Source organism: Myotis brandtii, unplaced genomic scaffold (genome assembly GCF_000412655.1).
Source record: "Myotis brandtii unplaced genomic scaffold, ASM41265v1 scaffold907, whole genome shotgun sequence".
Taxonomy (NCBI): Eukaryota; Metazoa; Chordata; class Mammalia; order Chiroptera; family Vespertilionidae; genus Myotis; species Myotis brandtii.
In genome coordinates this window covers 782,054-794,228 of record NW_005371734.1, presented here as the reverse complement: position 1 = coordinate 794,228, position 12,175 = coordinate 782,054, and the positions used below count along the sequence as shown (strand labels likewise).

The 12,175-nt window shown below is 40.8% G+C and overlaps 1 protein-coding gene across 1 annotated transcript in view; it reads right to left on the bottom strand.

Annotated features, from left to right (window-relative positions):
* CPED1 (cadherin-like and PC-esterase domain containing 1) overlaps window positions 1-12,175 on the bottom strand; it is a 281,839-nt gene that overhangs the window by 37,018 nt on the left and 232,646 nt on the right. The window contains exon 17 of the mRNA XM_014532746.1: window positions 9,775-9,911. Within this exon, the coding sequence (XP_014388232.1) occupies window positions 9,775-9,911 (137 nt within the window). The remainder of the gene's footprint in view (window positions 1-9,774; window positions 9,912-12,175) is intronic.

The following is a 12,175-nucleotide window of genomic DNA, read 5'->3' as shown; positions in this document are numbered from 1 at the left end:
ATTCTCATCATTGATGTTTCTATCTCTCTCTCTCCCTCTCCATTTCTCTCTGAAATCAATAAAAATATATATTAAAAAAAAAGAACTCAGTCCTATGGCCACACAACTAATTTCCAGAGAGACAGAGAAATGTAGTCCACTGTGTGCCAGGAGGAAGAGAAAATGAGTTTGATGAACACTTAGCTAGTCTTTACACATTCTCCTACATGGCTATGTTTTCCTGAGGGACTAATAAAACTTAAAATCAGATTTTCCACCTGTGAATTAGCAAAAGTGTGAAGTACATGAAAGGCTGATTTACAATCCACATGAATAAAAGAACAACTTCTATTTGTAGAGAAATAGGGGCCCTGGGACAAATAATAGCAAGAATATCATTTATTTGTGGAACTATAACCAAGATTTGGGGAATTTTTTATTTAAATTTATAATAAAACTAGAGGCCCGGTGCACGGATTTGTGCACCAGTGGGGTCTCTTAGCCTGACCTTCACCTTCTCGCAATCTGCGACCCCTTGGGGGATGTCGAAGAGCCAGTTTCGGCCCGATTTTTGCAGGCCAGGCCAAGGGACCCCACCGGTGCATGATCGGAGCCGGGGAGGGATCATGGGAGGGCTCCAGGGCATCTTGCCCAGTCCCAATCGGGGCCAGCAGCCGGGGAGGGACTGAGGGAGGTTGGCCAGCCAGCGAGGGACCGCAGAAGGGCTCCAGGGCGTGTCCAGCCAGGCTTGCCCAGTTCTGATCGTCCAGACCCCAGCAGCAAGCTAACCTACCGGTCAGAGTGTCTGCCCCTTGGTGGCCAATGTGCATCATAGTAACTGGTCAAACAGACGGTTGGACACTTAGCATATGAGGCTTTTATTATATAAGATACTTTTATTCCATTTTATTTTATCATGAATGAAGGAAACTAACAATGGTGATACTTAAACATGAAACTGTTTATTACATTACCTCCTTTTCCAGAATCACCAAAAGTAACTTCGCAGGTCAAATTATGAAGAAATAAAAAGAAAATTACTGGTGGCTATCTGGGTTGAATTAATAAAGATAGCAAATTGTCTGGGTCTTGTTAGCGTCTTAGATTCTTTTGATCTGTCGAGGCTGGGAAAGAACTAAGTATATGTAGGGTCAATAGGCAGGGCAAAGAACTGTTTTATAAAATCACTTCCCTTCTTCCTCCTTTTCCTCCTCCATTGGTCCTATCTTCAATATTCACAGAAGTGGGGATATTTCTTCAGATCCAATAAAGTGTGTTAGATGCCAACAGGACTCAGGCTGAAATTCACTGGAACCTTCCAAGAGGGGAAGGTACATAGGACTGCAATAGGAGCTATTTGTCCATTAATTTAGGCAGTGCCTACTTATTGGAGAGCTTTTATATATGTACATAAAGGAATGAAAGCGGAGTTTTATTCACTATGTCTAATCCAGGGCCAAGTGTATTTAGAAAGCTCACAGTGATTCTGATAAGCCCATGATTGATCAACATCACTCTCATAAGAAAAATACCCATTTCTAAATGAGGCAAGGGGGGACAGAGCTCGCATGAAGGTGAAACTGATCAGATGGCTAATTATATTTAGGGCACGATGAAAATCTAGCTCAACAAAACATCTCTCTGTGCAATGTAATATGATTACAACAAATGTTTTCTAATGATGCATTTTGATTACATTGGCTATAGATGACCAACCAAACTGTTCTTTGGGGTCAAGAACAAATGTAAATGGACATTTAGGGAAATCACTCTCAAACATATGAAATTTGGCCAAAAAAGAAAAACAAGCAACTAAACAAGGTCATCTAGACATAGATCTTCTAGCTGCCTGTTCATCTATATTGCCTTTCCATGATGATTGTGGGCATTAATGTATAAGTCCTCCTTTCCTGGTGAGAGTGAGGATGACCTATACATTTTCTTTTATCCACCCCTATTGCCTTTCCATGATGATTGTGGGCATTAATGTATAGATCATCCTTTCCTGGTGAGAGTGAGGTACCCTCCTTTTCTTTTATCCACCCATTTTTATTGAAACTGACAAGCAACAACGAATGATTTCTGTAACTATAATGGAACTTACATATTAGAACATCTTATTATAGAGTAGCCACACTTAAAAAAATGTAAACAGCTTTAAATTCACGAAATGACTTAACTTGCAAACATTACTTTAAAATGTAAGTTACATTTCCTGTTTTAACAGCTGAGTGTAAGTACGTTCAGTAAATACTGCCTTTTTATATTTCCCTTTCCTACTTGCACTCTTCTCTCAGATACTTTACTAGTGTTTTAAATTCTGAACTAGGTTTTCAACTGACAGACTAAATAAGGGCTTGTTTAACTCAGTTTGGTAAGGCTCCTACGTTTTTTCAGTTGCAAATGTGATGATCACATTTCTAAACCATTTCTTGTATATGTCGCACTACGATTACAAAGTTATGCTCTGATACATTTTTACAAACCCCGTTCATATTCTATTAAGAGGTGTGTATCTAAAACCTGTGAGAGTATAATTGAAAGCAGTTTACATTTTTCAGTTAAGTTTGCTTTGATTCAACATGATTACACATCACAAAACCTATACATATATGCAAAAACATAAAGATAAAATAACTCACATTTGGATAAATGTAGAGTTTAAAAAGAGTCCCACATGTACCTGCCCTCCATACCCAAGCAAGTATGCCATAGAAACGGGATACAAATGCTTCCAGGAGAAACTTTGTTCCATCTTCCCCCACAGACAAGTCTCCTGTTCACTTCGCTGAAGTGAAGTTAACTGTTGACTGAAGTATAGAAAGTACGGTCCTGCTCAGGTGCCATTGGGAATACTGGTCAAAGTTACTGGAAATGTGAACCCTTTTTATTTATTTATTTTTTTAAATATATTTTATTGATTTTTTATAGAGAGGAAGGGACAGGGATAGAGAGTTAGAAACATCGATGAGAGAGAAACATCGATCAGCTGCCTCCCGCACACCCCCTACTGGGAGGATGTGCCCGCAACCAAGGTACATGCCCTTGACCGGAATTGAACCTGGGAACCCCCCAGTCCACAGGCCAATGCTCTATCCACTGAGCCAAATCGGTTAGGGCTTGAACCCTTTTTAGAATCCCAGTTAATGTGCGTCCCCACAGGTATGCATGCATTTCCAAGTATAGTCTGACATTCATCAATGTAACGCAGTAGTAAAAAGATGTAAAAGATCATAATAAGGACAGAAGGAAACTCAATGGAAAGAAATGACTACTTGGAAATTCCAAAGAGAGCGTAACACTTTTTCAAGTAGTTGTTTCCAATAACTCTCACCTTTCCAGTCCAATTCTGTTGCCTTTTAATCTGATTCTTCAAAGAAAGATAACTCAGCTTAGCGCACCCCCAAAGCTGAAGCTGGCCTTGCTTAGGGTATAAAATAAAGTTCTGCTTTTTGTAGCATGACATGTTTGCACTACTTATTCCTGGTATAAGTGGAGCTTTTGGATTCTCACTGCAAAAACCTGAGATTTACATATTAACTGAAAGTCTTCAGTTTAGTAAGGCTACTATTCCATTAGAATATGCATGTTTAGGTATGTCTGCAAATTCCCATAAGCCAAGATGCAAAAATTAGAACATACAAAAAAATAAGACACTCGGAGTCATCTCTAGTGCCTGCCTCACCTGCTTGGTCTGTTCCCTCCATCCTCTGTTCCTTCGAGTGAGAGGGGAATCAAAGAAAGCACTGGGCTTGAGTGATAGGACTCTCACCATAGATTCTTTTTTGGGGAAAATAAAGGTTCTTAATTTTTTTAGTTGAATTACACTATTTCAAAGTGATGTGATTGGTAGATTGTCACTACCACTTTTAGCAACTTTTCCAGAACCTGCGTGCCAGGGTCAGGTACCTGCCTCTGTGCTTCTCCCACGTCTGCAATTATCACAGAATGCTGTAATGATTGCTTCTCTCACTTGTCTTCTGTTAGCGATTTAACACCTTGGTGTATGTATGCACTTAGAATAGACTCTTAACTCAACAAAAGCTGGATGAATGAACAACATGACATCGCAGATTTAGAGAATTCTTGGTAGGATGGAAACTTAATTATCCCAGTAATGACAGATCAGAGTTTCAGGATCACTTTGCATATGTATATTATTCTCATAGAAAGTGAAAAATAGAGGCACTGGGAAAATCTTTTGCTAAACTACTCCTATTCACAAAGGGAACTTTTTTTTTTAACAACTAAGTACTTTATAGTTATTATTTTATGTCTGGGACGCTCTTTATTTCACCATCTATTTTGAATGATATCCTTGCTGGATATAGTAATATTGGTTTCAGATTCTTGCTTTCCATTATCTTGAGTACTTCATGCCATTTCCTTCTGACCTGTAGAATTTCTGATGACAAATCAGATGACAGCCTTATGGGAGCTCCTTTGTAGGAAACAGTTTGCTTTTCTCTTGCTGTCTTTAAAATTATCTCTCTGTCTTTATTTTTTGGCATTTTAATTATGATTTGTCTGGGTGTGAATCTGTTTGGATCCTTCTTGCTTGGGAATCTCTGTGCCTCCTGAACTTGTGTGACTTTTTCCTTCACCAGGTTAGGGACGTTTTCTGCCATTATTTCTCCAAACACATTCTCTATTCTTTTCTCACTTTCTGCCTCTCCTGGCATACCTGCTATGTGAATATTGTTATATTTCATGTTGTCCCACAGCTCCCTTAAGTTGTCCTTCTGTTTTTTAATACTTTTTTCTTTTTGGTTCTCTGATTGAGTGAATTTTTTCTACCTTATCTTCTAATTCACTGATCTGATCCTCAGCTTCCCCTAATCTGTTGTGTATTCCTTCCAATGTGTTCTTTATTTGTGCTATGGCATTCTTTATTTCTGTTTTCATAGTTATTATATATTTTCTCATGATGTTGAGCATCTTTACCATCATTATTCTGAACTCTCAGAAAAATTTCTTATCTCCATTTCACTTATCTCTTCTTCTGGCGAATTCACTTGTTCTTTTATTTGGGGGTTGTTTCTTTGTCTCTTCATTTTGGGTGCCTGTTTGGATTTGTGACTATGTATTAGTAGATCTGCTATGCCTCTCAATCTCTAGTGCAGGACAATGTCAAATGTTGTTTCTGACTAATTAGATCAGGCAAAGACTCAAAACCTCCAGAAACTGCTTCTGCTTGCAGACTGATTGGATTTAGTCTTGAATAGCTCTCAGGTATGGTGAGAGTTTTTCCCAACAGGGTGGGGGCAACTGCTTCTGCCTGGGGGCTAGTTGTTATTCTCAGTCTTTTAATGAGCTGAAGAAACTCCACACTGTGGGGCAAGGTGTTTTCCAATAGGGTAAGTTAACTGTCTTCCCCCCAGGCAAAACAACCTAGATACAAATTGTCTTCATGAGAAAGATGACTTCAGCAGTGAGAGGGAATGACTCAGCACGGGAAAACAGGGGTCTTCCTTCTTAGCTCTAACCCCAGAATCCCCAACCCTGGCTTCTGCTCACACAGCTCCAGTCCACTCTGCCCTCCCTCTGCCGGAGCACAAGGATACACAGGGAATTTTGTGCATTGGCCCTTTAAGAGGGTGTCTCCCTGGAAGACAGCAAACCTGCTGCTTTTCACAGTCAGATGTTATGTGGGTATCCTTAGTTCTGGTGCTCTCTGCTGGGAGGCTCAGCTTGGGGATTGGACCCCAGAGTTCTCAGTGGCAACCCCCTGCAGCTGAGATATCTCTCTGGAACTTCATTTGCTGTCTGTGGGAGCCTGGCCAACCCTTTTGCACCTCCACCCCTCCTACAGTCTCTATGTGGTCTCCACTTTCTGTCCTCGGTTATCAGGGTTCTCTCCAGTTAGTGTCCAATTGATTATTCAGGAAGCTTTTCTGTATTTTAGTTGTAATTCCAGTTTGGTCCTGGGAGCATGTCTGTGCAGCATCCACTTACTCTCCTGCCGTTTTTAATCTGCATAGTTATTATTTTAAACTAGATGCCCAGTGCATGACATTCGTGTACTTAGAGGAGGGGGTTCCTCAGCCTGGCCTGCACCCTCTTGCAGTCCGGGAGCCCGCTTGGGGGAGGTCTGACTTCTGGCTTAGCGGTGCTCCCCCTGTGGTAACTCACTGATCACCAGGGAGCAGTTCCTGCATTGAGCATCTGCCCCCTGGTGGTCAGTGTGCATCATAGCAACCGGTTTGGTCAATTTGCATATTAGCCTTTTATTACATAGTTTATATAATTACTAGAGGCCCGGTGCACGAAATTCATGCACTGTGGGGTGGGGGTCCCTCAGCGCAGCCTGCCCCCTCTCACAGTCCGGGAGCCCTCAGTGGATGTCCTACTGAGCGGGCCTAAGCCACAGTCTGGCAGCAGAGGCTCGGAGCAGGCGCCCCAATATGTTCATACACCACACAATCCAGAAATCTACACTAATAAAAGAGAAACATGCAAATTGGTGTCACTCCACTACACCCACCAGCCAATCAGATGAGTGTGCAAATTAATCCAACAAAGATGGCGGTTAATTTGCATACGCAGGCGCAGAGCAAAGACTGAAGGCTCTGGCCAGAGTGAAGACTGAAGACTGAAGAGGCTTGGCTTCTCCACTGCGGCCGCAGTGGAGAAGCCAAGCCTCTTCAGTCTTCAGTCTTCACTCTGGCCAGAGCCTTCAGTCTTTGCTCTGCGCCTGCGTATGCAAATTAACCGCCATCTTTGTTGGATTAATTTGCACACTCATCTGATTGGCTGGTGGGTGTAGTGGAGTGACACCAATTTGCATGTTTCTCTTTTATTAGTGTAGATTTCTGGATTGTGTGGTGTATGAACATATGCACCTGCCTGTATATTACAAAGTCTTCTGATTCTAAGTATAAATTATCTTCCTCAGGCTCTTCCTCCTATGCATTTCCACTGTTCTCACCCTTGTTCTGATTTATACAACATTTTAAAATATGGGTTCTTGGATTTACAAAATGCTCACACATTGTAAAAAAATGAAAATAATACAGATAGTTAGACAGATCTCCTCACCTATCACCAACCCTTCTTTACTACCAAGTCTGCTTCATGAGCATGTGACTTCAACAGTTGCGTGGGTCCTGTGCTTGGTTCATTGTGCTGCTGTTGACTTCTTGAAATTCTTAATAATTCTGAATACAGAGTCCTGCATTTTCATTTTTCACTAGGCCTTGAAAAATTTGTAGACGGAACTGTCAACATCCCACCCACTTTCACTCCTTACCTCTTATGTAATCACTCTGAACTGTTTGCTACTTCCAGAAATTTTCTGTGTATGTAAGCATGTTTGCATTAGTTTTTCCATTGATGGGGTTATTCTATACATATTCTACACTTTTTCTTGCCTCCTCAGTGTTGCATGACTGAATTTTTCCATGAAACAGCCTCCATCTCCCTAGCACCCATTTCCTCCTTCCCTCAGGCAGTCTCCATACCTCTACAGGATGAGCTTTCTAATTCTGGTTTTGCCACTACTCTGCTTAAAATGTACAATGCTTCCCTGTTGTGTATAGAGGAAATTAGCATCCTGGCAAACAAAACAGACTGTAGGACCATTGCCAATGTACTGGTGAATTGAGTTTCAGAGCATGCGGGTCTGAAGGACAACTCTGCACTAGGAAAATCTCCAAGATAAGTCTTTTCTGCAAAGAAGTCAGGTCTCTGCTCCTATCCCCTAATCTGAACATAGGCCTTTATTTTTAGACTTTGCAATATCGAATCTGTCTAATCGGTAGGAAAAAGTGATTTTCCCTTTTTCTTACCATTACTTTGTAAAGTTGCGAATAATTAACTTTAAAATTAGCAAAGACAGTATTAGGGACTTCATGTCTGTGTGCCCCAAAATTCATATATTGAAACCCTAACCCCTATGTGATGCTATTAAGAGGTAGAGCCTTCGGGAGGTAATTAAGTTTAGATGAGGTCACAAGAGTGGAGGCTAATCCCAATAGGAAGAGGAGACCAGAGCTCGCTCTCTCTGCTTTGAGGGGACACAGCAAAGAGGCACCCAGATCTGGGACTTCTCAGCCTTCAAAACTGTGAGAAATAAGTATCTCTTTAAGCTACCCAACCCATGATATTTTCTGATAGGAAGGAAGGCTTTAGCTTTCTATAATGTTGATTAATCTACAGCATAGGATTAGGTCATGTAGACTTACTATTTTATGAATAAAGAAAATGAGTCTGAGAAAAATGTATACCATGTCCAAAGCCATGGAATTTAGCGATGAACTTAAATTGATATCTCCCGCCCTTCAGGTTAATGGATTGTGACATTTTGGAATTTTCCTGAATCCTCTAAATTCTGAGGTCAGAATGGTATTCTGAAAGAGTTTAGAGAAATCTGATTGTATGGCAACAACTACTTTTATTGCTTCCAGTCCTGCATTTCTAAGATATCAAGGTTCGAATGTCCAAGTTGGTGGTTAAGAATGCCTGTATAGTAGCCACTCATAGACCTGTGCCATCATGGATGAATTAACCTCTGAGCTTTAATTTTCTGAAGTGGAAAACAGTAGATATAGTATCTACCTCACAGAACTATGATTAGAAATAAACAAGATTTTAACTTATCGAATTATGCAACAAATATTTATTCAAAAATTGAATAAATTATGTATCAAAAATTGTGCTAACAGTGAGAGTGTGGCAATGATTCACACACATTTCCTGCCTTCATGGACCTAATAGTCTGGTTGGATGTAGGGTGTCAGAAAGCACCATAGTTCCTGTACAGAATTAATGCTCAGTTAATAAAAAATATTTATAAATGTTTTCCCTTCCTTCCTACTTTATCTTTAGATATAGTCTCGGTCACAGAATAGGGTGATTACCTTGTAGTCACCATGGAGAAGTCTATCCTCAGCCCTGCCCTCTCACCCCTTCATTCTTCTGAAATTACTTGCTAGTAGAAAATATAAACTAAAAATATGAAAACTGGCATACATCCAGTCCTGTGCCCATTTCTTTATGCATTAACAGAGTTGTTGTTTTTAAATCAGTTTTGAACTCAATCTTGTCCATATGTAAGAGTTTACAAACAATTTTTTTAAGGAAATGCCCATGTAATCGACGAGCTTTGAAAACCTGGATGAGGCTTACTTACTTCATGGTAACCAAGCATCTCAGCCTATGTGCCCAGTTCGCACGTCCGAGAACTCGGCTGGACTGGACCTGGTCAGAGTGCGCCTCGCAAGAAGACTGCATGGCTAAGAAACCAGCTCAGAAGCCGCACTAAAGGAAAGGCCGCCTAAGGAGGACCATGCGAGCCCTGCTCGGGAATGGGAAGGAAATCGCAAGGCCAGTGTGCAGAGACCATGCCATGCTCTCGGTCAGCTCCAGCAGAAGTGAGTCTGACATGCAGGAGGACTGCACTGCTTGTGTGAGCTGCAGATGTCTGTTTGGCCTGCTGTGCTCTGCTAGGACTGCAGTTGTCAAGGCCAGCTGCTCCGAACGGCCAGCTGTCAGCGGACATAGTGAGCTCTTACCACTTTGTGCTGAGAAAACTACCATGGAATGCGATCAGCACAGGATATGACTTTAATATCCTCCATCTGTCAAGTAGAGTATTTGGAAATAACGGCGTGCTTTTGTGCAAGAATTGTTAAAGCTCTTCTACGATAACATTTACACACGTTAAAAAGCCAATTGCATGGTTAGTCAGGCTCTGCGGAGTGAGAGGGCAGGGATTGGTCTAGCAGATGCGACTCATGGCCACCCGTGCTGTGGGTGGTGTCAAGGAAAGGATTCCCCCACTGGATCCAAACCTACCTTCCTTGCTCCCAGGCACTGCTGCAGCTGAGGCTTAGTGAGCACACCATACTGGCAGTTGTGGGGCTGCCACGTTATTTCTCTCCAGTCACAGGTCCGGTTGTCTGAACAACTAAGGCAAGGCATGATCCATTGGCCTGCAACAGACACCAAAACCTCCTTTGGTTCAGTTTCTACTGATGGAATTACAGTTTGCAAGGGACCTTGGGGTTCAGCTGTGGCACACCCTCCCAGAAGCTGCGGTGAGAAGACCACTCTTGCCATACAAATTGAGTGGAGCAATGCGTGGCCTCTTTCCAACCAAATAGAATCTCACTACATAATGATCTGAAATAGCACAGTTCATGCTGAAATCAAGTCTGAGTTCAGTTCTGTGAAACCACGTACTTATGCAAAGTCTAGTGATGAGGCACTACTCAATTAAAAAGCATATTTAAAAAATAATTTTAAAAAATAATCACATCTTTAAACTGTAAAATTAGACTCTTAGGACCAACGTAGGTGGGGAGCCACTAATATTGAGGTAGTTGGCCATAAATAGTGATTAATTTAACTCATGCTTATGTGAGCAATCCATTAAGAAAATTACTTTTATATTCTGATAATTTATTATTTTGAAGACCAGTTCCTTAATTTGATGGATGTCATTTTTGGTGTGAATCTCTTCACCTCTTTTTAGCTCCGTTGCCTTTATTTCTTCAGCTGTTAGATGAGGTATGTAGTGTTCTCACATGATTGGTGTGAGGATTTAATGGGATAATGTACTTAATGCACCAAGCACAGTTACAATATCATATTCATTTTTGTTCCTAGTAGACTTCAGGCACGAAGTAGGTCCCAAGCTTTAGTAAATGTGTACAAAATAAATGAATATTCTCAGTGTATTTAAGATCTTTTCTATTTTATCGATAAGGTGATATGCATCCAAAACATACTAAGTGTAATAAGTCAGTCAGAGAAAGACAAGGATACTTGTCTTTCTCTGACTGACTTAGTGTGAGTAGATACATGAATAATTTATTAGAAAAAAATCAAGAAATGACTTGATTTTTCCTTGTTTATCTTTTCAGAAATGGGAGTGTGCACTAGCACATTAAACATGAAGTGGTCATTTATCTTCTTTGTGGAGAAGACCCTGATGTCTACAGCAGTAATATGCTCTACCTTAAAGGCTTGCCTGTGTTACTACTAAATGTTTCTCTTTAAAATATTGAGGAGATATATATTCCCAGGAACTTTTTAAGTTTGAAAGGAAAAATGTGAACAACGTTATCCATTCTGGCTTTGATTTGTGGCTCTGCTAACAAAAGTATCAGGTGTTACATTGATTTTAGCGGGAAGAGTTTCTCCTTTCGGGGGATGAATACGGTGCCATCTGCACTTCACGACCTCGGGGATGTCTGGATTGTGTATGCGGGTGTGTGTGAGAGGAGAGCTAGTTTATGTCTTACTAATACATTTTTTCCCCTCACAGAAAGGGAAAAAAGTGTATTTACGTTAAGAGAGAGAAACTGGGGGAGATAAAATATTACTCTCTAGGAGGATTTTAATTTAGTACATTATTGAAGTAGCGTCCCTATTAGATGTTAGATGCTATTAGTGTTAAAATATCACAACAACTTAAAAATATTTAACATTTTCATAGCACCTGGCAGATGCTAGGGATATTCTAAGCACTTTTAATAAATTATCCAACTTAAGCCTCCTAACTATGATGCTAAACCTCAAATATTTATAATCAGACAAAAAGTTTATAATTTATACAAGTCAAATAATTATAATAATAAGTAATGCATAATTAAGTAAAAAAAATATCTGTGTGGTCCTGAAAGAGCCTGGGCTTTGGAGATACACACCTGGGCTCTGCCTCCAGCTAGCTCTGAGGATCTCAACACCACACAGCAGGGCCACCTGGAAGGCTTTTTTAAAATCACCCATGCCCGGGTTGTTTGCTAGGCTCATTAAATCTGAGCTGCTGGGCTGGGCATGGGACTCATGGAGTTTTTTGTTTTTTAATTAAATATAGTTAAGTTTATTTCCTCTAATTCTATTTTTTCTTTATTGTTGAAAGTATTATATATGTCCCCTTTTTGCCTATAATTGACCTCCTTCACCCCACACTCTCCTACTGCAGATGTTTCATAACTGCCTTTAAAATTCCTGCAGGCTTAGCTCAGATTGTCTTCAAACAAGTTCTATAGTCGTTGTGAGTTTTCGGTTAAGTAGAGATAGAGCTGTCCCGGGAGGCTGCAGGCCCCCAGGGGAGATTTTGGATCACCGAAAGCTCCACTGGATTCTAGAGCAGCCAGCTCCATGCTATTCGTTTAATCCAGCGGTTCTCAACCTGTGGGTCGTGACCCCTTTGGCAGTCGAACGACCCTTTCACAGGGGTCGCCTAAGA